We start from the raw sequence: 24,614 nt of genomic DNA, 5'->3' as shown, positions 1-24,614 counted from the left end.
AAATAATATATGAAGGTTAAAACTAAATATATTTTCAAATTCAAAAATATATTAAGCTTCAAAATGTATTTAGCATATATTTAAAACATCTCTGGCCGGAGAATTGTATTTTTTGTATATAACTAAGCTTATGTGTTTGCCTGAAGATAAAATACATGAGATAAACTAAACACAAAGATATTTAACATGACTATTTATATCTTCAAACATGATATTAACAGATGTGCTGCTATAGCATCTAAATAAATGTATATCAAATTTTAAAACACAGATAAACAGAATTAAATAAAAAGACTCGGTTTGTTTAAAGAGTTTTAGTCAGATAAATATGAGATTTACAGACACACAGTAAGACACAGTATTTATCATTAATATTAAAAACTGCTATGAAGATTCAGTCAAAATGAAAAGGCAGTAAATAATTATATACAGCATTATAAGATACAAAACACCTTACAATACACCGATAATTTAAGAAACTAACAGGAATAAAGTTCAGTAATAGTTTAGTTTGTTCTGGTCACGAGTCGTGGAAGTAGGGCTGGAAAACGATTAATTGCGACTAAAGGTTTGCAGAATAAAAGTTTTTGTTTACATCATATATGTGTGTGTGTATAATAATTATGTATATATAAATACACACACATACATATACAAAAATACATTCAAATATTATTTATAATTATATATAAATATAATATATGTATATACACATAAATATTTCTTTTTTATATTTTTATATACATTATTATTATTATATACTATACAAAAACATATGAATGATGTAAACAAAAACTTTTATTATGCAAACATTGGTCGCAATAAATCGTTTTCCAGTCCTACATGGAAGACCTGTCAAATAAATAAAACCTAAACTAAACACACAACTGAATGATCTTCATCTCTGAATAAATACAAGCACACAAGAGACAGAAGATCAATGTCATGTGACTTTAGCTGCAGGTATTTACACGTGAGGTGATGTGATGGAGAAGCTGTCTGTATTTACTGACGTTTGTTCTTCTTTGGCTGTTTGTGACACCAGATCAAATGATTATCAATATTTATCTGTAAAAATACATGAAGACTTTAACACGTGATTGGATTTGGGCCAGAAACACTGCTTGGGGTTTTCCCTTCATTGAGGACTTTTATTTACACTTCACATTAAGATCAAAGTTTTATTATCTGGAAGAGATTTTGAGACTTCAGCAATTCATTATAAATTTGGTGTGAAGACTCTTTTCAGTTAACTAATATCAGGGAAAAAATATTCACATAAACATCTTTCTCACATTTGATTTTTAAAATCAGTATTTGGGACAATAATTTCATTTTCGTAGAAATGTTTAAAATTGCCTGTGCACCATGGAGATTTGCTTAAAAATAATTTAAAAATTACTCATAAGAGCAATACTGTGTTTGACTGTACGTCCACACGAGACGCGAATGAAGCGTTAAGCACAAGTGATTTACAAGTCAATGCAAAGGTGCGATAGACATCCTGTGGTGCGTTTAGCACAAATTACGTGGCAGAAATATTTGATTTGCGTAACGCGTGACTCGCGCAAATCAAAAAATCTGAACTTTGGCGGATATTCACGCCGCGTTAACCAAACAGAAGTTTGCTCTAGTAAATGACGTGATTATGACGTAGCGAGCGGAGGCAGAAGTATGAACAACGGAGGACAAAATCACTGTCGCTTTGTACTTTTATAGAAACAGAATAAAAAGGATCTTGCTTGAAAGAAAGTAAGCGAGGAGGTCAGTCAATCTGGTAAATTGAAAAAAGTAAATATATATATATATATATATATATATATATATATATATATATATATATATATAACAAAAAACACGCGCAAATGAAGCAAATTAACAAAAAATATTCAAACATACATCTAGGTGTAAATAGCGCAATTTATTCGCTTCATACGCGTCTGGTGTGAACGTATAGTAACACAAGAGGAACGTTTATCATACATTTTACATATTCAGCAGTGGGATGAGGAGGAGGGGCCATTATCACTCCTGCGACTGTCATGCTCCGCCTCCCTTTCTCTCTTTCCTGTCCCGCCCCCAAGAGGCAAAGGTCCTGAAGACACAGAAACAACCAATAAAAATGAAAAAAGTCTTTCTGATGTAACGTTGAACAGAATTGATTTATTTCATACCTGGTTGATGCGGGACCGCAAACTGGTGGGCGTGGCCTGTCAAATCACTCTGAGTGACGTAGGGCGACGTACGGTGGCCTGTAGAGGACATAAAACTTACATAAAACTGATTGAACTTGATACAAAGTATAAAAAGAGAGATGTTTGTGATCTCACTAAGTGCGTGTCGGTGTCTCCTGTATTTCACACCGCTGGTTCCCGGCTGCTCGCGAGCGTCACGCTGCTCTCTTCTGACCCCTGCTGGACACACACAGAATTTACATCTTGCTGTTTTACATCCACACTCGTACATCTGAACATGAAGAAGACTCACGGTAAGACGGCACGCTCCTCTGGGGCGCGGGAGACGCCAAGACTCCTCTGCCTTCATTCACGCTCGCCTCCTCCATGTGATTGGACGGCACGGTGGCAAGGAGACCTTACAGACATACATGAGGAGAATCAGACATGGACAACAGAACCGGATCCGTCCCAAGGTCAGCAGATCCGGTGCAAAATCGACTTCAGTTTGAATTCATAAAAGCAAAGATGTGTGAAGATCTTACTGAGTCCTCTGTATCTGGAGAGCTGTTGGTAGATCTGTCTCATCCTCTCGATGTTCAGTCGACTGGCCTCCGCATGGTTCACCATGGGTTTGGGATAATCCACCCCGATCACGCACCTGGCGGCGATTTGCACGTCTTCCGGCGCGTTCCAGGGATCGTAGATGAACTTGGCTGGAAAATCTCGGAGGGCAGGTAAGTAACGTCTGGAATGAGACGGAGAGATTAAACCGCAGCGTCTCATCACAACCTTCACAAAACCAAAAGTAACCAACCCAAAGACTCCACCCACAAACCCTGACATCACAGACCTGATGAAGTCACCGTTAGGGTCGATCCTCCGTCCGAAGCCCACGGGACAGTAACAGTGAAAGAACTGCTGAAAGAAAGAGCTGCAGGAGTGACAGAGCCAGCTGCCAGCGTTCACGCTCCAGTCTGCGTCCAGTAAGAGCTCCTCGAACACCTGCGGACACACCGGCGGTTACACACGACTTCATTCAGTCACACCGTACCCATAATGCACTAGGCTCCGTACCTTCATGCCCTCCTCCCAGCTGATCCACAGATCTCCACGGGTCAGGAAACAGGCCACGGCGTGACGCGCCAGGTGATGGATCCAACCCTCCTCACGCAGCTGGGTCATGATGGCGTCGATCCAAGGGAAACCAGTCTTAGCTTCCGCCCATTTGGCCAGCGCTTCCGCGTTCTTGTCCCACGGGATCCGAATGCAGATGGGATTTCCCTCCATCCGGTCGAATCGAGGATTATTCGTAGCCGCCGTGTAGAAAAACTCCCTCCATAGGATCTTATCATAGAGCGAGATGGACGGGTTGTCATTCTTCTTGACCTGAGGACACACAAACATCAATACTTGTACATCACAGGTGCATTTTTGTGATGTTTTCAATCAGGTTGTGTATAAGTCTGACCTTCTTATAGAGCTCTGTGAGTTTATAGTAGTAGAGACGACACGACAGACAGCCGAAACGCAGATACGGACTCAATCCAAGAGGACTCGCCAATAAAGGACTGGAGTTCATCTTGGGTCGCTCGAAGTTCTCCTGCCATGCCTGAAAACAGCCTGGATTAAGTTGTGTTTACTTTCTAGTTTAATATTGTGTAATGTTGTGTTGTATAGTCGTACAGCAGCGGCGTCAGGTCCGAGGTGTCTCTCCATGCGCTTCAGTGCCTCTGATTCTCCTCCGGGCCAAACAGCAGGAGCCAAACCTTCAGTGTCGAACCCTGAACACAAGCACACACGTTAGATATAATCCATCTGTCCTGTGTGTGTGTTTGTGTGTATGTTTATATGTGTGTGCATGTGTGTTACCCAGTTCGTCCAGTTGTGGTACGCTGTATTTCTCCCGATGGTTTTCATTGACAGGTGTGACACAGTTCCTCATGAGATCTTTACTCAGAGGTTCTGCTGGAGGTTCTGGTGGCTCCATACTGCTGCTCACTAACGTCTGGAAGTGTTTGTATGTGAGAGGAGGGTGACCGCCGTTCAGTGTTATAATCCTGACACACAAACACACAATAAATCAATTCATCTCATTCCTTTACTAGACATTTAAAGATGTTCCTGAAGTTCCTCACCTGTCCAGATCATAAAGCGTGTGCGAGATCTTCATAACGACCTCCACTCCGGCTTCAGATGCCAGTTTCTTTATCGCAGCGTCTCGCTCCTTACCGAACGGCTCCGAGTCGCACTCGAACGTCAGTCGATTCACCTTCCATTCCTGCAGACAGGTGCATTGTGGGAAAACACATTGTATACGTGCAGATATTTGTGATCTGAGATCTGCTGCTGTTACCTTGAAGAGTCGAGGGAAGATGTTGGCAGGTTGACCACGGATCACAAACAGACACGAGTTGAGTTCACGGAGACGAGAGTCCAGATCCTCTAAAGACTGCAGGAGAAATCTGAACAAACCCATCATCATCATCATCTTCATCATAGTAAGAACTTCATAATTCAATAAACTTAATATACAGAAGTGTCTGTATGAGGTCATGGGAACAACCGAGTTTAAAGACACCAGCAGAGGGAGACACAAACCACTCAATCTAATCTGACTGTGAGACGGATTTATTTACTCATCACGTGCCGATTTGTCTGGTGTCAGATCACGTGTGTGTGTCTGTACATGTGTGTGTTGACCTTCTGACCTACTGACATGTTTTAAATTGTTCACATCAAACTCTCACCGTCTGACAAATCACAGCAGTTTTTTATTCATGCAGTGAAGTCACTTAAGGAGAAAATCATCTCCGAACATTTTGTTCCTGAGCGGTCGGGCAGTCTGCCAGTGTCTCTCTCTTCTCTCTCGCTCTGGGATCAAAACCTCTGGCACGGGTGAGTCCGGAACATAGTGTTCTCTCCCCCAATGCCTGACATAACAGACTGTAAACCTCTCTCTCTCTCTCTCTCTCTCTCTCTCTCTCTCTCTCTCTCTCTCTCTCTCTCTCTCTCTCTCCCCCTCCCTCCCCTCTCTCTCTCTCTCCCTCCCCCTCCCTCCCTCTCTCTCTCTCTCTCTCTCTCTCTCTCTCTCTCTCTCTCTCTATCAGTTTAACATGATAATATGACAGTAATACTACTAACTTACCCGCCAATAATAGCAGCTGATTTATAGATCAACTTTCTGAATTCCTGCAAATCAATCCAAGAGACTCTGACACGTATCAGGAGTGTGATAGATAAGTGTTTAGTTTAAAGGGGACATTTTACAAGACTTTTTAAGATGTCAAATAAATATTTGGTGTCCCCCTCAAAATAACCCACAGATAATTTATTATAACATCTTACATTTTTTGGGGGTGCATTCTTTAATGCAAAAGAGCTGATTATGCAAACACTGATCACCATAATGGTGGTTTGCGCTGTCAATTATTTTCTCTCTATCTGCATTAAATGTCAGTGCCGTGGTTGGATAGTGCAGATTAAGGGGCGGTATTATTATAATAAGATCCCCTTCTGACATCACAAGGGGAGACAAATTTCAATGAGCTATTTTTTCACATGCTTGCAGAGAATGGTTTACCAAAACTAAGTAACTGGGTTGATCTTTATCATATTATCTAGGTTGATAGAAGCACTGGGGACCCACTTATAAAACTAAAACATGGAAAAAGTCAAGTTTTCACTCTATGTCATCTTTAATATCATAATGATCTGAATATTTGTACTGTATGTGTGTCTGATGTCTCTCACCTCCACCTGTTGACCCCGAGGTTGGAGGCTCCGGCGAACCAGGGGTCCAGAAAGTAGACACAGCGCAGCGTATCGGCCCCCTTCACCGCCTCCAGAAGGGCAGGGTTGTCATGGAGACGCAGTCCCTTCCGAAACCAGTGGATGGAGTTTACCACCATGATGATCCAGAACTCTTCTGTAACACATTTATGAATAAACAAGTATTGCATTAAAAAATAAAACAAATATTTTATTTTTTATTTATTGCTTATTTTTAAGAAACAAAAATTATATTTTATTATTATGATTATTATTATTATTTTAAATGTATAAAATCCATCACAAACATGATGATAATAAACTGATGTTCAATATAAGTATATATAAGTTCAGTATATATTTTCTGATAAAATGTTATTTATTAATTTTCTCTTCTATATTTAATTGGATCATTTACAGTCGGTGTCACATAACATAGCACACTGTTTATGAATACTAGCAGTTCTAGATTTGTATTAAATATATTTGAATGATTTATATAAGTGGGTCATGACTTTATGTAACATTTATTTCTCTTTATATTTCAATCAAAACGCACTCGTGTGTTAAGGCATCACTCACCTGAGGTGTTATAAAAACAGAAGAGTGAGATTTAAGTAAATCCGAGTGAGAAAATCATCTCAGATTGTATGAAGATCTGATCCCTGCTGCATCTGATCAACACACTTCAGCCCAGTTACACAAAACCGGGCGCTTTCATAACACTGATGCCAACTGCGCATGCGCCGAAACGATAGACTTCAGCATAGGTATAGATGTGGATATGGTAGACTGCATCTTAATCATTATTTATACAGATTTTAAAGACATATGTGTAACTGTGAGTTTTTAATACAGATTATGTGATACATTCGTTATAATGTATCTATATAAAATCACTATAATCACGTAAGAGATTATGTTTAAAGTAATGTGTTCGCCTCTATTCAAGTACATCTATACCGCCGGCGCACCGCCGCAGTAAGTCAGCCTGTTCGTGTCCCAGATAAGGAAGCTACTCATTGGTCCATCCTTCTGTGACGTCAAAACACAGTCTCACGTTTATGCGGCGTGGACTAAGAGAGCTTTGCAATATGTTTTGATCAGTTTTGGACACTTGATAACATTTCGGAGAATTTTTACGTGCGCCCCAGTGGTTCATTCTTTATTTAGGCCCAATAGTGAACATGTAATTGCCGAAATTCCGAAGACCTTCGCCCCGCCTTTTTCTCCAATCGTCTGTCTGATTGGCCACGTCCTCAGGGACCCGGATGATCACGAGTGCAGCTCCACAGATCGCCATTTTGGATCTGAGGTCCGTGTTTCTGTACGCCAGATGAAAATAGCGTTCATGAGAGGAAACTACGCAAAAGAAGACCTTCGCGTTACCTCTACCAATTATTCAGGATTTATCCTTTCATCTTTGTCGAAGCATTCTTGCCCAAACTGTACTTTTAACCATAAAATAACAGTTATTATAATATATTAAATAAAAATATACTATAGAAATGTTAAAAGATGAGTTACAGAGTGCAACTCATCTCTTAACATTTCTATTGTATATTACTGTAACTTACAGTATAATAAGGTGATTAGTTTTTATTTAAATATTGATGAAGCAAAGCAAGTACTGTTAAAAGAAAAAAAGAAGGGCATATTTTCATCCTTTTAACCTTTAGGTGCTCTCGGAAGCTTTTATACCCAAAACATTCCTTTAACCTTAACATTTTCTGAAAAACCTTAGATTGAATAACTCTCATCAAAACTAAAAACAAATAAATAAATTATAAAAATAAATCTTTTAAAAAATAAACTGCATAACCCACTTTATATTGTGGCATAATTTCGGTATTTTGCATCTGAAATCTATAAAAAAAAAAAATCCACTTTGAAGTAGTGAACTGGCTGTTTAGTGTGTTAAGGGAATATATTTCATGTATATATGCATATTTGATATATCTCCCATTGTCAGGTCTAATTGTGTAAAGTGCTATTGTTTTTCTTTGATGTAAAGGATTGTGTATCTGTTGAATTTCTATTAATATGAACTATTTTGACACAGTCAAAGGTACAACAGATAATGAATTGTTTATTAAATGGTTTAGTTAGTTAGTTTAAGTCGTATCCATAACAACTTTAACCACTTTAATTCAACCATCTTTCGTTCCCACGTAAGGTTTACGGTAGTGTTGAGTTTTGTTCAGGCGCTCGCCGGGGCGATTTGTTTTGGGGTCCTTCCTCGCAGCTCCGCGCCAGTCGCCCATCCCCAATGTTTTAAATATCGTCCGTTTTGTGTGGTTTTTCATTCATTTTTTTAGTGTTTCTGATATTTCATCATTGAGATTTTGTTTCTAAAGCAGCAGTGATGAATCTGGAGTTGCTCGGTGAGTTTAGCGGTTTGTGAATGTGTTAGCTTTGTGCTATCTGCTGTTAGCGCTCTTTTCATGTTTATAAACATTCAGTAACAAACCTGTATAGGAACATAATATTAAATATTTTAACACAAACATTTATATGATATTTTCTTAATCTGTACTCATTAAATGTTTTATGTTTATTAACCTGCACAAAACCTTTGTTATGAATGTCAGATTAAAGATATTTCATGAATATAATAATAGAGTTGGGTGTTACTGTAGCTGACACTGAAGCCATGAGTTTGAATCCCATCAAACACTGCATAAATGCAATCATGTGCATGTTAACATATACAAATAATTTAATCCTCTATTAAAATGCATTAATCAGAAGTGTTTTCTGTTTCACAGAGTCGTTCGGGCAGAATTATCCAGAGGTACAGCAACACAAATATAATTTAAGATCCACTAAGAGTTTAATATGATATAAAGTTTTTGTGTTGACTGTGTGTGTTGTGTTTGTGTGTGCAGGAGGCAGATGGGACTCTGGACTGCATCAGCATGGCCCTCACCTGCACATTTAACCGCTGGGGGACACTGCTGGCTGTCGGCTGCAATGACGGACGAATCGTCATCTGGGACTTTCTGACGCGAGGCATCGCCAAAATCATCAGTGCTCACATACACCCTGTCTGCTCACTCAGGTACACACACATACACGCATGCACACACACACATGCATGTCTTGATGGTCACATCATCACATACTGTTTGTTTGTCATGCAGCTGGAGCAGAGACGGACACAAGCTGGTGAGCGCCTCCACAGATAACATCGTGTCTCAGTGGGACGTCCTGACGGGAGATTGTGACCAAAGATTTCGTTTCCCCTCACCGATTCTCAAACTGCAGTATCACCCCAGAGACATGTGAGTGCCTACTAAATGGTCATTTCTCTAATGTGTGTGCGCACTTTGTGCTGTCAATCACATGTAATGATTTTTAGGGATAAGGTTTTGGTGTGTCCCATGAAGTCAGCGCCCGTCCTGCTCACGCTGTCTGACTCTAAACACGTGGTGCTGCCCGTAGACGACGACTCTGATCTGAATGTGGTGGCGGCATTTGACCGGCGAGGCGAATACATCTACACGGGCAATGCCAAAGGAAAGGTCAGAGGTCGAGCCGTGCAGCTGGTCACTGATTTACACTTGTGAAATTTCTCTAAATGTTTGTCTTATCACAGATTCTGGTGCTCAACACAAACACGCAGGATCTCGTTGCGTCGTTTCGAGTGACGACAGGAACCAGCAACACCACGGCCATCAAATCTATCGAGTTTGCACGGAAGGGCAGGTGAGATATAAACGCACTCCTCATTCATCTTTTGTAAATATCAAGAAACGGCACTAAAAGATTACGGCGATCTCCTCCAGCTGTTTCCTGATCAACACCGCCGACAGAATCATCCGCGTGTACGACGGCCGGGAAATTCTCACCTGCGGGCGGGATGGAGAACCGGAGCCCATGCAGAAACTCCAGGACCTGGTGAACAGGTAAACACCTCTCCGATGATGTCAGTGTTTGTGTTTGTGATTGTGTTTGGATTGATCAGATCTGTGTCGCAGGACGCCGTGGAAACGCTGCTGTTTCTCTGGTGACGGCGAGTATATTGTGGCGGGATCAGCACGACAGCACGCGCTCTACATCTGGGAGAAAAGCATCGGGAATCTGGTGAAGATCCTGCACGGGACACGAGGAGAACTTCTGCTGGATGTGGCGGTGAGAAATGTGATCCAAATATCAGCTACTACATGAGGATAAATACACAACTGAAATATTTGTGTGTTTGTGCAGTGGCACCCAGTTCGACCAATCATTGCCTCCATCTCCAGCGGCGTCGTCTCCATATGGGCCCAGAACCAAGTCGTGAGTAAAGAAATAAAACGAGACAAATCTTTCAGATATGTGTAGGACGAGATTGCATGGTTTTTGTGTGTGTGTCGGGTTGTGTAGGAGAACTGGAGTGCATTTGCTCCTGATTTTAAAGAGCTGGATGAGAATGTTGAATATGAAGAAAGAGAATCAGAGTTTGACATCGAAGATGAAGACAAGAGTGAACCAGAGCAGACAGGTAACACACACACACACACATCAGCTATACTCATTCATCATCTCATGATCATGTAATAAACATCTCTCTGTGTGTCAGGTGCGGACGCTGCTGAAGATGAAGAGGTGGATGTCACTACGGTTGATCCAATAGCAGCTTTCTGCAGCAGGTTAGTAAAGATCTCGAGCCAAACCAGCCATCCAGAAATCACATCACTTTGCCACATTTCTGATTAGAAAAGCTTATCGGCCCGTGTGTGCATTTGTGTGTTTTGAGTCACAGTGATGAGGAGCTGGAGGATTATAAAGCGCTGCTGTACCTGCCCATCGCTCCGGAGGTGGAGGACCCGGAGGAGAATCCATTCGGACCGCCGCCGGATGCCGCAGGTCAGAACGTTGCGACGGAAGACGGATCGATTCACAGCGCCACTGGGGATAAAAAACAAAGACAGCCGACTACTGATGGAGGACCGGCCAAGAAGAAGATCCGGACCACTAATATAGAACTGCAGGGCGTTCCCAGCGATGGTGAGATGGATTCAACTTAAGGATGTAGTTATGTTCACATCCGCAAATGATAACTCCCTTCATCTTTCTGTCTGTCTGTGTCTATCAGAGGTGCATCCGTTACTCGGCGTGAAGGGCGACAGTAAGTCCAAGAAGAAAGCAGCCGGGCGGCCGAAGGGCTCTAAAGGTAAAGATTCCCCGTTTAGACCCAAACTCAGCAGAGACAGGAGCAGACCAGACGTGTCACCAGTACCAGGTAAGACCCTGAGAGCGACCCCTGACCCCGCTTGCCTTCTGTAGCTCCCTGCAGTCAGTGTGTCTGTGTTGAGCTCCAGCGGACCTCGTCTGGTGCTGCTGCTGGTTCTGTTCCTGGACTTTGCTCTGGTTCGGTGGTTTCGAGCTCAGCTGTGATTTACTTCCTGCTTGCTTTCCTGCGCTGCTTGTTTTGTGTCTGTATTGTTTTTGCATTGATGACCTGCAGTGCTGCGTTTAATTGATCTTCACCTCTTTCAGGAAATCTGCTCTCGTCGTCATACAAGCAGCATGAAGTTCATGGTTTGGACTGACTTCCCCGTCTATCAGCATCTTTATATGGACTCTAAAGACTCTGTGTTTGTGTTACATTATGACAGAAGGACATCACACGTCTCTCAGATCCGCTCCTCGCGTAGATCCCGAGGGAATGGACAGCATGTGTGTTGTGTAGAGTAGATCTGATCACAATGGTCACATGATGATACTCGTTTTGTTATTCTGTGAGATTTCTTGACTGGTCAGGTTGTTTTCTTTTTTTATACATATTAAACCAGTTTGTTTTTGACACCTTTGTGTCAGTTTGTGATGTCTTTTAAGATCAACATCCGCAGGATCTTGCCTCCATTTTGAGTGCTGTACTGACCGTGAGTGTCCAGCAGGTGGAGTCAGTGGTGTGTGAATGAGAGAAAGACACATTTCTGTTATTCAGGTCCATTTTGTGCTGTTTTCTAACGTTGGATTCCATTTTGGGTTTATTCAGAAACATTTAAAGTCATCAAATGAGGGTGCAAACGTTACCCCATAGGTGGCGTTCATTGTAACAAACAGAGGGTTTGTTGTTACACATGCTCGAAAATTTAGTTTAAACACAAATAATTCAATCAAATTCTGTCTATATACTAAAGGTGGATATTGTTTCTATATCTGACTATAATAGATAGATATCCACACATTCATCCATCCATTATCCGTCATCTAAACATCTGTCTATTATGCAGCAATGCATATAAATAGATAAGACAAAAAAATCCTAATAGTGAGTTATTTCTCCTGATATTGTATTAACAGTTATTATTTTGTTGAATAGTATTTACATTGTTTTCATTTCATTATCATTGTATACCTGAGACTGTGTGACAACTAACCCCGCTGTGTAAAAATGTTTTCAATCCCAGTGATCAGTTACTAGGAGCTGCTGAAATGTTTCTGTTATGTTTTAGGTAACAAGACAGTGATTAAAATAATATAAGATTGGATTTGGTGACTTACACACCCAACTCAGAAATAAAAAAACCATAAGATGAAGAAATTTACTTTTATGCCTCTAAAACACTCTTTGTTCAATATCTTAACCAAAACACATCAAAAAATTCATAAATTCACAGAAGATCTTCTGACAGTAAGAGAAAAATACCAAAAGCACAGATTGATCGGCCCTGTAGAAATATATATAAAGTAAAAGTGTTACAATTAACCCCACCTTAATTTGACTCAAAAACATTATTGCAACATGTTGCAAAATATTTCTATAGTTCAAAAGGGAAACATTAAAGGGATACTTCAAACCCCCCCTCCAAAAAAAAACGAAATAATTGGGTGAACTATCCCTTTAACCTAACGTTCCCACAATCAGGGGACACCTGGAATTAAAGCTATTTAAAAATCTTGTCTTTTATCTCTATATTATTTGTATACTCCTATATAATAACACTACACTTGCTTCAGAAAATTTGTGAATGTAATGAAGATGTTTGAGATTTCACAGACGTTCATTACAAGAAACTTCACAACTGGCAGAAGAATCTAATTAAAATCTCATCTTTATTACAACCACATGTACATCATATTCCAAGAAAATCATCTCTAAAAGTGAAACAGAGGCTTGTGTTCATCTGTGTGTTATATGAAGATGTCCGGTCCGTTCACATCCATTATTCACAGAGCAGCGAAAATGTCGCCATTTCACCTCAGTATGATGAAGAGCGAGTGAGACAGAGAGTCACAGTTGTGAGGAAAAATTGTAAACACTTCAGTGCTCGTGCACCAAAAATAGTGCAGGTGGGAGAAAATCCTGATTTACTGCTGAAGAAAAGACTGAGACGACAGATTTTGATCAAACACAAGAGTCTCAATCTAGAAACACAAACTGAATCAATTTCTGTGTAAATGTGTCAAAAAAACAAACACTGTTAGTATGGATGCACTGATATATCGGCCTAAAATCGGTATCGGCAGATAAAACAGTTTTTCCCACTATCAGACATCGGCTTATTAACAGATTATTTTGAATTAGGTGACAATGACAACAAAGTTAACGTTTGTATGCTTTGCACTTCTAGAATTTCACAACATAATATTTTGAAACCGTGAGTAAAAAAAAAAACGGTATCAGTTGATGCAAGTAATCGAATATCAGTATCGGCTGGTTTTTCACACTATCAGACATCGGCTGGTTGCTTAAAAACATATTTTTTTATTTGGGTGACAATGACAACAGAGTTGCCATTTGTATGCTTTGCACTTCTAGCACTTCATAACATAATATTTTGAAACTTGGTAAAAGATATCAAAACTATCGGTATCAGTAGAGTTACCTTTTGTACGCTTTGCACTTCAAGGATTTCAACACATTATTTTGAAACAATGGGGGGAAAAAACGATCAGATGTCATTCTAAGTAATTGAATATCAGTATCGGCAGATAAAAGTTTTTGAACTGAATGAATTTCTGTGTAAATTTTTTTTAAATAATAATTGTTGGTATGGATGCACCGATATATCAGCCTATAAACGGTATCGGCAGATAAAACCGTTTTTCCCACTATTGGACATCAAAACAGATTATTTTGAATTAGGTGACAATGAGTTAATTCAAGTATTTAATATCATAATATTTTAAAACAATGAGAAAAAAATGTATCTCTCGAAGTAATCGAATATCGGTATCGGGAGATAAAAAAATGTTTCCAATATTGGACATCAGCTGTTTGCTTTAAAAAAAATCTTTTTTTTGGGGGGTGAACATGACAACTGAGTTAACATTTGTACGCTCTGCACTTCTAGGATTTAATAACATAATATTTTGAAACAATAGGGAAAAAACAAATCTGTATCAGTAGATATCATTCTAAGTAATCAAATATCGGTATCGGCACAGTATCGGTGCATCCCTAATTGTTACGTAAACTGTCAACTCATTTAATGTTTGTAAACCATAGTTATGTAAATGATCCAATTATGCAAATATTTCTGTGTAAAACTGTTAAAATTTGCATCAAATATACACAGAATTTTTTTTCTGGTTGTGTTTCGTGAAATTGAAACCCACTGGTTTGCAGAAAGGTGCCCCAAAAATATCCCATAAATTGGCACGTTAGAACAAAACGAAAACGTCAGTGCATTATCAGGATCACCAAAGTATGTTACTGCCGTTTTTCTCTATATATAATTCTTTAAAAAAGTTCTTTGTTTCTTTTCGTGACATCAATTGTGAAGAGCACAAGAAAAATAGCTTTAAAAATACTTTACCGAACTACAGTTATAGTGCAAGAACCGTCACACTTCACAACACACGCTGCCTGATCTCCATCATAACCCTGCACACCCGATCCAACATCCGTCCATAGATTATCCAATATTATTCCCAGAGTATCAGATTTATGATTGAGAGGAGGGGCTTTCCATAAATTCACTCAACTAGAGGAAGACAGTCGGAGAGAATTTTGAGTATCTTGTGCAAACGTGATTTAATCTGGATGTAGTTTATAGTTAATTTGCGAATTAAATGATGATCTCATTGATAGCACCAGCGTAAATTATCCGTGACATAAACATTTCTTTCTTTAACCTAAGAAAATACACTTGCACCACATGAAATTCGGTTCGTCTGGTGTCGGCATTTTACGTTGTATTGCTTCATGCGGTCGAATCAAACTGTGGTAATTTCGCTCCGTAATAAAACGTCTCTTTACAACACGATGCAAAACAAGATACTGCAAATATAACATTGAAAAATCAATTAACAACTGTGTTCAGAAACATCTGTATCTACAGTAAACCTCAATTTCAGGAGGTAGCTTTGTGTAGCGCGAGCGGTCCAACACAAACACACACACACAAACACACAAACACTCACTGAGTGTCGCTATACAGTTGTGACGGTGAGTAAAGACGTTGGCAGCTGTAGGGCGTCTTCGCTCACACCCAGACGGTTTCCATGAGTCAGAAGTTCCTCTACGGTCGTCCAGTCGTCAAACAGCTTTCGGTTCCTCAGACGACTCAGTTTCTTCTGGCTCAGCTCCAGAACGGTACTGTAACTATTATCCATGTAAGCTCCTCCCACTGCGACTAAACCCACGCCTCCCTTCGCCTGCTGCTGTCTCTGTTTCTGCAGCACGTGTTCGCGACGCTCGGTGCGACTCCAGTATCGGCCCATTCGAATGTCGCCGTGACTCTCCTCGTCTGTGCTCATGCCGCTACGCTCGTCCGCCAGTCGAGACGCTCTGTCTCGCAACATCTGATTTCGAAACGCCCGCGTGTTTGTGCTGGGTGATTTACGGATGGCTGCGGTGGGCGTGTGGCCTTCCAAAGTGCTGTAGAGACCGCCTCCGCCTCCTGTGCCCGAACGGTAGTCGGGTTTAGGCCAGGTATCGTTGGCTTCTTGACTGGGCGTGTGACTCAGGGTATGATATCGCCCTTCGCTCGGTCGGCTGGGTAACGGTAACTCCGCAGCAAACCTCTGCTGCAGGTGGGATTCAGTCGACGCTCGGATTCTGTTGTCGTCCTCATTGATGTCTGGAGGCAGAACACGACTATGGTTGTCAATTGGAGGGATCAGAGACGGTTGACTCACAGCGTGTGAAGCGTGTGCGACGGGCTGTGCGATAGGGTGACCCATACTGTGCATAAGCGCCATGTCCGGTTCTTCAGGTAAATTCATCGGCGGGTCGATTCTGTGGCCACAGTGATGCAGAGTGGCGCTGCAGTAGTTGGGCGATGCGGGGTGGCTCGCCCGTCGGCGATACTCCATCGGCGCAGGACGGTGATGCAATGTCCTGCTTCTTCTGAGCATACCGACAGAGCTGGGGTGAGGCAGCACCCTCCTCTGGCCGGATGGCGTACTGCACGTGGAGTGTACCGCTGGATTAAACAGCGAGCCGCTACTGGAGCTGTGCCTGTTCAGACACGGACGCTCCGCCTTACGGTACTGCACGGACGAGACGCGAGACAAACCCGGAAGCGTCGGTACGCAGATGTTTTGAGGCTGAACCGTCAACGCCTCCGGGATGGCCTCCAGCTCGCGGTGTTTAATCTGACTGTCCCTCCGCTCGCGCGCGAACACGACTCCCCCTGGTGGTGCATGCGAGCATTGTAATGACGCATGCGTTTCTCGAGTAAACGCTGGAAGCGTAGGAACTCGCCGGTGCTGACGCTGTAGAACCCCGAGTCGCTTAATTCAGATGACATGAAGGACTCTGATGAGGGTGATCCTCCTCCTCCTCTATGGGCGTGGCACTCCTCCAGCCCCTCCTCCGTCTCCACCCCAGACAATTCACCCTGATGAAAACTGCCGTCCGTCCAGCCGAGTCCGCTGTCCAGCTCGTGATGTAGGGGGAGGTAACCCAGCGGTTTCTCCATCATATAATCTTCATCATCAGTCTGGCACAAACACACACACACATTATCATTAATGCATTGAACTGTGTTGAGGTGGAGAGTCATACCGAAGACAGACCGGTTCAGAATCCTCACAGTATTTATGATCTCTAGTTGCCTGGTAACACATCACTTACATAACATCTGACTCCTCGTCTCTTAGGTGCTGATGGATGAAGATGCTTTAGAGAGTCACACATCACTCGGGTTCTACAGCTACAGGTTCTAGATTCATTTATTTTGTTTGTTGACCACATTATATATTCACACTTTTTTTAAGATGAAATGCTCACCTGACTCTGGAAGCTTCTGGGTTCCTCCAGGTTGCTGTTACAGCAGCGGATCAGACAGTTTTGGCTTTTTGATGTTCTACTGGAGAACTCTGGGTCCTGTAAACATCCAAACACAACATTACAAAACACTGAACCAAGCTGTGATTATTTATTATGACTGTGATTATTTTTTACTCTCTCTCTCTCTCTCTCTCTCTCTCTCTCTCTCTCTCTCTCTCTCTCTCTCTCTCTCTCTCTCTCTCTCTCTCTCTCTCTCTCTCTCTCTCTCTCTCTCTCTCTCTCTCTCTCTCTCTCTCTCTCTCTCTCTCTCTCTCTCTCTCTCTCTCTCTCTCTCTCTCTCTCTCTGTCTCTCTCATTGCACATTAGATGTGTTTTGTTTGTTCACTGCAAAAAATGACTTTCTTACTTAGTATTTTTGTCTTGTCTTCAGTACAAACTAGGACTGTCTTACGATTAATCGTGATTAATCGCATTCAAAATAAAAGTTTGTTCTTTCATAATATATGTGTGTGCACTCTGTATTATTATTTTTTTAATATATAATGTGTGTATTTAAAAAACATTTACATATTATATATATATATATTTATGTGATTAATCACAATCAATCTTTTGACAGCCCTACACTGCAAAAAATTATTTCCAAGAAAAAAATACTGAGTATTTTTGTTTTGTTTTCAGTAAAAATATCTAAAAATTCTTAAATTAAGATGCTTTTTCTTGATGAGCAAAATGAAAATAAGTCTAGTTTTTAGACCAAAAATATCAAATTTAAGTGATTTTGTGCATAAAACAAGCAAAAAAATCTGACAATGGGGTAAGCAAAAAATCTTGAACATTTTTCTTGAACAAAAATGAAGAAAAAATTAGCTTACCCCATTGGCAGATTTTTTTGCTTGTTTTATCCAAAAAATCACTTCAATTTGATATTTTCTTGGGTCGTTTTGCTCATCAAATTTAAGAATTTTTAGATATTTTTACTGAAAACAAGTAAATGCATTTTCTTGATGAGCAAAATGACCTAAAAAAAATAAGTCTAGTTTTTAGTAGTGCTGGGCAAAGATTAATCGTGATTAATAGCATACAAAATAAAAATGATTTCTTGCATAATATACAAGTGTGTGCTGTGTGTAATTATTATGTATATATAAATACACACACATTCATGTATGTATTTAAGAAACATTTACATGTGTACATTTTTATTTATATTTTTATATATTCTATATTATATGTTTATTTAAAAAAATATATATATAAATAAAAAATTCTGAAATGTATACATGTATGTGTGTGTGTGTTTAAAAATACACAATAATTACACACAGTACACAAACATATATTATGCAAAAATGTACTTTTATTTAGTATGGTATTAATCGCGAAAAATCTTTGCCCAGCACTAGTTTTTTAGACAAAAACAAACAAACATCAAATTTAAGTGAATTTGTGCTTGATTTTTTATCTTAAACAATAAAAGAAAAATTCAAGAATTTTTTTACCCCATTCTTGGCAGATTTCTTTGCTTGTTTGTAGCACAAATTCACTTAAAAAGTATTTTTTGTCTAAAAACTTAACGTATTTTCTTATGTCATTTTGCTTATCAATCTTGATTTAAGAATGTTTGGATATTTGTTCTGAAAACAAGACAAAAATACTAAGTAAGAAAGTCATTTTTTTTGCAGTGTATGTGTGTTTTTGTGTGCATTCCCGAGCGTAACTAAAAGCATGAATAACTTACATGATATGACGGTCGTTCTCTGTGCTGTAGGTCTCTGGATGAGTTCGGCAGATATTCATACCTGCTCCCATCTCTACGGTTAACCGGCAGGGTCATGTGATTATAGTAAGACCTGCCAGGACATGAACACAACATTAACATTTCTTTATCTGTAGATTAGCTGATAACACAAGCCCCGCCTTCTTTCTATAGATATAGCACTGACTCCACCCCCTACAGCCAAATGAAGTCATTCTAATAGAAAGAGATATGAATATTACATCACATATGACAGCAATATTAAACACTATGAATAAAGCAAAAGTCACCGAGGATTTTAAATGTCCTCAGATGCCACAAAGAACATGCTGGCATCTATTCTCCCCATATAAACCAGTGGACTAGTTAACTGAAGGGTTAAATGTTTATAGTAACAGTAATGTGTAATGTGTCAAACTTGTGTTGATGCTAAACTAATGCTGCATTCACACCAAACACGAAGCATTGTATTCCTTGCTCTAAATTACTTGCGGGATTTAACTTTTTATCATGCTAATTTTTCGCTTGAACTAATTCTTCAACTTGCGCTAAGACGCGTTTGAAACAAATAGCGCATGTTTTTGCTGCAATCACGCCACATCATTCACATTGCCCCGCGTGAGTTTGTATCTTTGCATTGACTTTATATGTAATCTACTCACGCAAATCGTTTAATTTGTGTTTGGTGTGTACACTCCATTATGCTGCGTACACACCAAATGCGAAGCATCGCGTTCCTCGCTCTAGATTACTTGCAGGATTTAACTTTGTGTCATGCAAAATTTTTGCTCAAGTTGAATATTTTTGAACTACACGAAGGGCGTTTGAGGCTAATAGCGCGTTTCTTCGTGGCAATTATGCCGCCCAATTAATTCATTAATCCAGCAGGTGGCAGCAGAGAGGCACAGGTGTGTCGTACCTGTCGGAGTGCGGCAGTCGAGGTACGGTACACGAGTCAAGATGAAGAGGATCCCACGACCTTTCCGTCTGCGTACTGCACTCCATCGTTCTGTTATACTGCAGGCTCCGCCCACCTCGTCCCTCAATCTGAAGCGTGATTGGCTGCTCATAGCTGGCCAGGATACGGAAGGCCTCTCGTTTCTGCAGGTGACTTAAATCCCGACCGTGAACCTGAAACACACAAAACCGACATATCAGACGGACATACAGACTCTGATCTGATGATTTACACCAGACTGGTTTAAGTATCGGTCAGACGGATCTCATGCGCTCTATTTCACTTCATCTCTCTCTCTCTATGTGTTTAATCACACTGATATAGGTTGACTGTAGTGTCTGTAAAGCACAGATGTGTAAACAAATTCGCCCTATCAGCACCCCAGCTGCCCGTCGACCCGATCTGTTCTGGACCTCAGGCTCACACACACACACACAAACTGTATCCAACATCACTGCATGAGTCACAAGCACACAACCGTGTGTGCTTAAAATGAGAGAAGACATTGGACGTGGTGCATGAGCATCAATGTCACTCCTAGTCACCATCACAAACTAACACACACACACACACATTACAATCAGACACGCACAATATACACAAAACTAACCCCCATCCCGTCGCCCATCCACGGCCCTGACAGTCGACAGCCCATCACCACGGCAACAGATGAGCAGGATCGTGCCTGGATGCTGATGTGGAATTACGCTGAACACCAGATGAAAAAGAAGAAGATGATGATGACGATGAAGAAGAAGAAGCTATGCAGCAGTCGCTGGCACACATGAGCACACGCGCGTGCATGCATGCAAGCATGCAGAGCTGCAGTCAGATCCACGCAGCGCAGTCGGATAACACAATGCCGTCTCTCTCCTCCGCTCCACAGCACTGCCACTCCAGCGCTCAAGCCCCGCCCACAGCTGCATAGTAACCCTGCTGGAACGCAAGCCACGCCTACTCACTCACATACAAGCTGTGATTGGATGTGCAGGGGTGTCTGTTAGCTGAAAATGAGAGCTGATTGGCTGGCACAGGTCTCTCTCTCTCTCTCTCTCGGCACTATAAAGACAGAAAATAAATATTGTGTTTTATTAATGAGGCTCTGATAGATAATAAAACAGTTTCTTGATGAGCTGAACCCTTCAGGAGAGCAGATCTTCAGGACCTCTGGTTTAGATGTTATCTCGCCTCTCATCTGGGTTTTTTAAGGACCCCCTGTTTTTGGATGTAACAGGACCTGACAGCAGTCAGAGCAACACACCGCTGCAGATGAACACGTGAGATCTCTCCAGCGCACGACACAACCATCAGCAAAGTGCAAATCTGTGTCAAAGCCATCAGACGCTCAAATACACCAGAAGATCTTCATGAATAAATCAACACGCGTGTGTCTTCAACTCCACTGAAAAATCTTACTGCTCAGATGTTTCTCCATTATAGCTCAGGAGATGTAAAGGATCTTTTCGTGCGTTTGCGTGCATGTGTGTGCGTACGCGTGCATGCATACACACACATTGCTCGAGGGCCATGTCAGTTCAGATCAGATAGACAGCAGTTGCACTGCAGGCGGTGTGTGTTTGCAGGAGGACACAGACACACACTTCCTGTGGGATTACCCATAATGCCTTGGCTCACCTCCAGATGGCGATGTCCCACTTCAGACACACAGGAGCAGAGCAGGTCAACGGGTCCCTAAAACCAAACACATGTATGTGACAACTTAGCATCTTATAACAGATAACATTAAACAATGAGTAGAGTCTGATGAACACGCGTGTGTTGCCATGGTGATTGGTGAAAGCCCTTCATCCGACACACACACACCACAGCCAAATATAGACAAATCCTGCTGTCAGTTCGCATCATACACAACAACAAACCATGCTGTCTACAACCGCACTGTTATAAAACATACACTACATCTATAAAATATCTAGATTATAATGTTTATACTGATGAAATGTGTCTGATCTCTGCTATATCACTGAAGGATGGGAGCTGTCGCCATGGTAACAGATACAGGACTGCCACAGGCACAGAGATGCCCTGAGATTCACATCTAGATATGTACTGATATATCATCTGTTCGTGTTGTGTTGTGTGTGTGTACAGAAATTAACATTTAATCATATTTATGCCTATTAAACTCGCATGTATTTTAATGTCTGGTGTGATTTATTTGTCCGCTAGATGTCGCTGTAATACTTTAAACATACAGATTCATTACTGAGTTTATACTACTCATAACCCATAACAACAACAACAACATTGTGTGATCAAATAAATACGTAAATACAAATAAATACCTGTTTATGTATGTTAGTACTTAGACTCACACGTGTTATATTGTGATAAAATGAACAAAGACTTTTACACAAACGTGAAGGTCTCTCCTCAGCGTGTGTTACCTTTGTTTAGTTTAACTCGTTTTTTAGGTCTCGTGTGGGTGGATAACCCAACACAAAATCCGACAACATCAGAGGAAAACAACGTTATACCGTATCTATAAATAAACACCGAAACCTTACGGTAAAAGCGACCGCACGCGCCTTTGTTTTTCCCCCTCAATTTCGTCACGCATACCTGATCTGTGCTTGACGTAAATCTCCATATTTGGAAACGGACGGAAGACGAGCGTCACCACAACACGCCAGTGTTTTCCACCCTGACAACCAATCAGTTGGCCGTTGAGCTGTTGGTTCTCCCACCCCCGTGTTTCATTGGATGATGGGCGTGTCGTCTTACGACGTCACCAGCTCTGAGCATATAAAGTCTCGGATCCGCTCAGTTCAGATCAGATCATATCGCTGTTCGATGGAGGTTGCGAGGTTTATTCTGGATTATTTATTGATTTGATTCAACATCAACAAACAAAGACGGATCCTTTTCTGGTTCTCGCAACTTCCATCGGTGAAATATCTTGATTTGTATTCTTTTGGACGGAGTAAAATGACGCACGGCACAGAAGCGGAAATGATCCCGGAGGTTTCGGCCGCCGCGAGTTTCGTGTGTAGACTACTGCGCAGCCGCGGACACCTGAGTGACGTGCAGTTGCAGGTGTTCAGAGAAGGCCTCGCGCAAGCTCTTTCAGGTACTAAACTTGTAGACTAGTAAAAGTTTGCTTGTTAACTGAATCAACAGCTTTATACCATAACACTTGTAACGATTTGTTGTAATACTATGGTGTTAGATGGTAAATATCATGGTACTGTTTGATGTTTGCCTACTTTTGGTTATGTTTCCATGACAATTGTGTTTGGATACTACCATGTTATTTACTGTGATTGTACCATGCCTCAGTGACGTTATCACTACCATGCATTACAGCATAACCATGATAGTATGTGTTTACTCTAAAACATCTATTTTAAGCTATGCTAACTCCATATGGAATATTGATACAATGGAAGTCAATGGTGCCCCAGATCTACTTCGTTACAAACCTTTTTAATAAGATATTAACAATGTTTTATCTTTCCGCAGAACACTACCAGCATCACTGGTTTCCTGACAGACCACAGAAAGGATCAGGGTATCGTTGCATTCGCATCAATCACGAAATGGACCCTCTGATTGGCCGAGCCGCCGGACACATCGGATTGACCGCCGGGCAGCTTTTCTCACTCCTGCCACGTGAGCTCACGCTCTGGGTGGACCCATATGAAGTCTCTTACCGCATCGGCGAGGACGGATCCATTTGTGTACTGTACGAAGCCGATCCGCCCGCCAAACACACTACCCCAAGCATCCGAGGACCATCGGTGTACGATCAGACTGACAGCTGCAAATACCGCTTTATGATGGGAGGCCGCACGAGTCCACCTAAAAACTACCTGATGACGGTGTCTAGTTGAGCACCGCTGGCATCACCTGACCGCAGCCACTTTAACTCCTCCTCGTGTGACTATTTCTTGACATTTCAAAGCCTTTATTTAAGATGTGTTAAAGCACTGGTTGATATGAGACGCACCGTTCTGTGTGACTGTTTTACCCTGAACAGGTTTTGGGGTTTTTTGGTGCTAGCGCACTGTTTCGGTGCATTACCTCGTATCTCACAAGAATGTAAAGCAATTAAATATTAAGGTATACAAATTATAACCAGCAAATCACTTTATTTACAATGCAGTGCATTGCACTATACATGTTTTTAAATACTGAGCTGCTATTATAAGACGCCACACAAACAAAACTCCCATAATTCCTCCTGCCTTAACTATCCTCACTGCCTGCCTCTTCATGTCTTATTGTGCAATATTCAGGCCGTACGCTGTTTAATGTCATGAAATGAGTCCTCTGTGGATCGCTTTACTGCTGGTGTCTCTGGGAGGAAGAGAAATGATTTTTTCCCAGAATGCTTTGCGTGTGGTTTGTTGGTTGGTATCGAGTGCCAGTAAAGACTGAAGTCTGTAGCACATCTCAATCGGGCTGCCGAGCAGCTTCTTTACTGTTTTTTGATGAGTCGATGTAGTTTGTAAGCTATTAAAGCAGATTTTGCTGTAATGTACATTTTTATTTTTTAATGCATTTGTGCAGATACAGAGCTGTACAGTCGATTTTTATTAAAAATAAACATTTTATGAATTCAATGACTTGTGTGTGTGTGCTGTTCATTATGGTGAATGATGGGTTGGGTTGTAATGTAGTCTGCATGTCTGGACATGTTTCTCTCTCATACACCGAGATTATCTTTTTCCAAAGCACAACACTTAAAGGGAGGGGTCCACCCAAACATGTAAATTCTGCCTTTTACTCACAATCAAGTGGTTTCAAACCTGTATG

At 41.1% G+C, this 24,614-nt stretch overlaps 5 protein-coding genes across 9 annotated transcripts; 2 read left to right on the top strand and 3 right to left on the bottom strand.

The window, feature by feature from the left end:
- Nucleotides 1–299: 299 nt before the first annotated feature.
- cry3b (cryptochrome circadian regulator 3b) lies at nucleotides 300–6,684 on the bottom strand. 2 transcript variants are annotated; one of them, XM_065243160.2, is made up of 14 exons: nucleotides 6,528–6,683; nucleotides 5,928–6,102; nucleotides 4,531–4,639; nucleotides 4,313–4,455; nucleotides 4,047–4,234; nucleotides 3,861–3,958; nucleotides 3,646–3,786; nucleotides 3,252–3,563; nucleotides 3,028–3,179; nucleotides 2,720–2,922; nucleotides 2,488–2,592; nucleotides 2,331–2,411; nucleotides 2,175–2,252; nucleotides 300–2,095 (listed from the first exon to the last, which is right to left on the bottom strand). In XM_065243160.2, the coding sequence occupies exons 2-14, from the start codon at nucleotides 6,083–6,085 to the stop codon at nucleotides 1,995–1,997; spliced, it is 1,869 nt and encodes a 622-aa protein (XP_065099232.1). In that variant the 5' UTR covers nucleotides 6,086–6,102; nucleotides 6,528–6,683; the 3' UTR covers nucleotides 300–1,994. The 2 variants fall into 2 exon arrangements, with proteins under 2 accessions (XP_065099232.1, XP_065099231.1); XM_065243159.2 differs by having other exon boundaries at nucleotides 2,720–3,179; nucleotides 6,528–6,684.
- A 1,467-nt stretch (nucleotides 6,685–8,151) lies between these two features.
- Nucleotides 8,152–11,738, top strand: rbbp5 (retinoblastoma binding protein 5). 4 transcript variants are annotated; one of them, XM_065266208.2, is made up of 14 exons: nucleotides 8,152–8,329; nucleotides 8,714–8,739; nucleotides 8,834–9,006; nucleotides 9,089–9,229; nucleotides 9,307–9,469; nucleotides 9,544–9,653; nucleotides 9,734–9,853; nucleotides 9,926–10,079; nucleotides 10,155–10,226; nucleotides 10,314–10,431; nucleotides 10,510–10,579; nucleotides 10,693–10,937; nucleotides 11,026–11,103; nucleotides 11,430–11,738. In XM_065266208.2, the coding sequence occupies exons 1-14, from the start codon at nucleotides 8,311–8,313 to the stop codon at nucleotides 11,480–11,482; spliced, it is 1,542 nt and encodes a 513-aa protein (XP_065122280.2). In that variant the 5' UTR covers nucleotides 8,152–8,310; the 3' UTR covers nucleotides 11,483–11,738. The 4 variants fall into 4 exon arrangements, with proteins under 4 accessions (XP_065122280.2, XP_065122279.2, XP_065122278.2 ...); XM_065266207.2 differs by having other exon boundaries at nucleotides 8,153–8,329; nucleotides 10,687–10,937; XM_065266206.2 differs by having other exon boundaries at nucleotides 8,154–8,329; nucleotides 11,026–11,172.
- A 1,235-nt stretch (nucleotides 11,739–12,973) lies between these two features.
- On the bottom strand, nucleotides 12,974–16,430 carry LOC135721046 (uncharacterized). Its single transcript, XM_065243157.2, has 2 exons — nucleotides 15,306–16,430; nucleotides 12,974–14,866 (listed from the first exon to the last, which is right to left on the bottom strand). The coding sequence occupies exon 1, from the start codon at nucleotides 16,239–16,241 to the stop codon at nucleotides 15,315–15,317; it is 927 nt and encodes a 308-aa protein (XP_065099229.1). The 5' UTR covers nucleotides 16,242–16,430; the 3' UTR covers nucleotides 12,974–14,866; nucleotides 15,306–15,314.
- Nucleotides 16,430–22,371, bottom strand: LOC135721048 (uncharacterized). Its single transcript, XM_073813543.1, has 7 exons — nucleotides 22,142–22,371; nucleotides 21,471–21,527; nucleotides 20,446–20,894; nucleotides 19,797–20,008; nucleotides 18,860–18,971; nucleotides 17,119–17,214; nucleotides 16,430–16,828 (listed from the first exon to the last, which is right to left on the bottom strand). The coding sequence occupies exons 3-7, from the start codon at nucleotides 20,488–20,490 to the stop codon at nucleotides 16,442–16,444; spliced, it is 852 nt and encodes a 283-aa protein (XP_073669644.1). The 5' UTR covers nucleotides 20,491–20,894; nucleotides 21,471–21,527; nucleotides 22,142–22,371; the 3' UTR covers nucleotides 16,430–16,441.
- Nucleotides 22,372–22,632: 261 nt separating this feature from the next.
- btg2 (B-cell translocation gene 2) lies at nucleotides 22,633–24,421 on the top strand. The gene is made up of 2 exons (XM_065266127.2): nucleotides 22,633–22,926; nucleotides 23,319–24,421. Exons 1-2 carry the CDS (start codon nucleotides 22,785–22,787, stop codon nucleotides 23,687–23,689), a joined length of 513 nt encoding a protein of 170 aa, XP_065122199.1. The 5' UTR covers nucleotides 22,633–22,784; the 3' UTR covers nucleotides 23,690–24,421.
- Nucleotides 24,422–24,614: the final 193 nt, after the last annotated feature.

Source organism: Paramisgurnus dabryanus, chromosome 24, assembly GCF_030506205.2.
Source record: "Paramisgurnus dabryanus chromosome 24, PD_genome_1.1, whole genome shotgun sequence".
Lineage (NCBI taxonomy): Eukaryota > Metazoa > Chordata > Actinopteri > Cypriniformes > Cobitidae > Paramisgurnus > Paramisgurnus dabryanus.
The sequence above is the reverse complement of the archived record's forward strand: the minus strand, read 5'-3'. Positions and strand labels throughout refer to the sequence as shown.

Excerpts from the sequence above, each read along its gene's own strand:
- cry3b (XM_065243159.2), bottom strand. The coding sequence starts at position 6,085 with ATGGTGGTAAACTCCATCCACTGGTTTCGGAAGGGACTGCGTCTCCAT. Across the intron at positions 3,787-3,860 it reads TCGGACCTGACGCCGCTGCT|GCATGGCAGGAGAACTTCGA; the intron begins GTACGACTATAC and ends GGCTGTTTTCAG. Across the intron at positions 2,096-2,174 it reads TGCGGTCCCGCATCAACCAG|GACCTTTGCCTCTTGGGGGC; the intron begins GTATGAAATAAA and ends CTGTGTCTTCAG.
- btg2 (XM_065266127.2), top strand. The coding sequence starts at position 22,785 with ATGACGCACGGCACAGAAGCGGAAATGATCCCGGAGGTTTCGGCCGCC. Across the intron at positions 22,927-23,318 it reads CCTCGCGCAAGCTCTTTCAG|AACACTACCAGCATCACTGG; the intron begins GTACTAAACTTG and ends ATCTTTCCGCAG.
- LOC135721046 (XM_065243157.2), bottom strand. The coding sequence starts at position 16,241 with ATGCTCAGAAGAAGCAGGACATTGCATCACCGTCCTGCGCCGATGGAG.
- rbbp5 (XM_065266204.2), top strand. Across the intron at positions 10,432-10,509 it reads GAGTGAACCAGAGCAGACAG|GTGCGGACGCTGCTGAAGAT; the intron begins GTAACACACACA and ends TCTGTGTGTCAG. Across the intron at positions 10,580-10,686 it reads ATAGCAGCTTTCTGCAGCAG|TCACAGTGATGAGGAGCTGG; the intron begins GTTAGTAAAGAT and ends GTGTGTTTTGAG.
- LOC135721048 (XM_073813543.1), bottom strand. The coding sequence starts at position 20,490 with ATGGGCTGTCGACTGTCAGGGCCGTGGATGGGCGACGGGATGGGG. Across the intron at positions 20,009-20,445 it reads GGATGGGCGACGGGATGGGG|GTTCACGGTCGGGATTTAAG; the intron begins GTTAGTTTTGTG and ends TGTGTGTTTCAG. Across the intron at positions 18,972-19,796 it reads CGACTGCCGCACTCCGACAG|GTCTTACTATAATCACATGA; the intron begins GTACGACACACC and ends ATGTCCTGGCAG.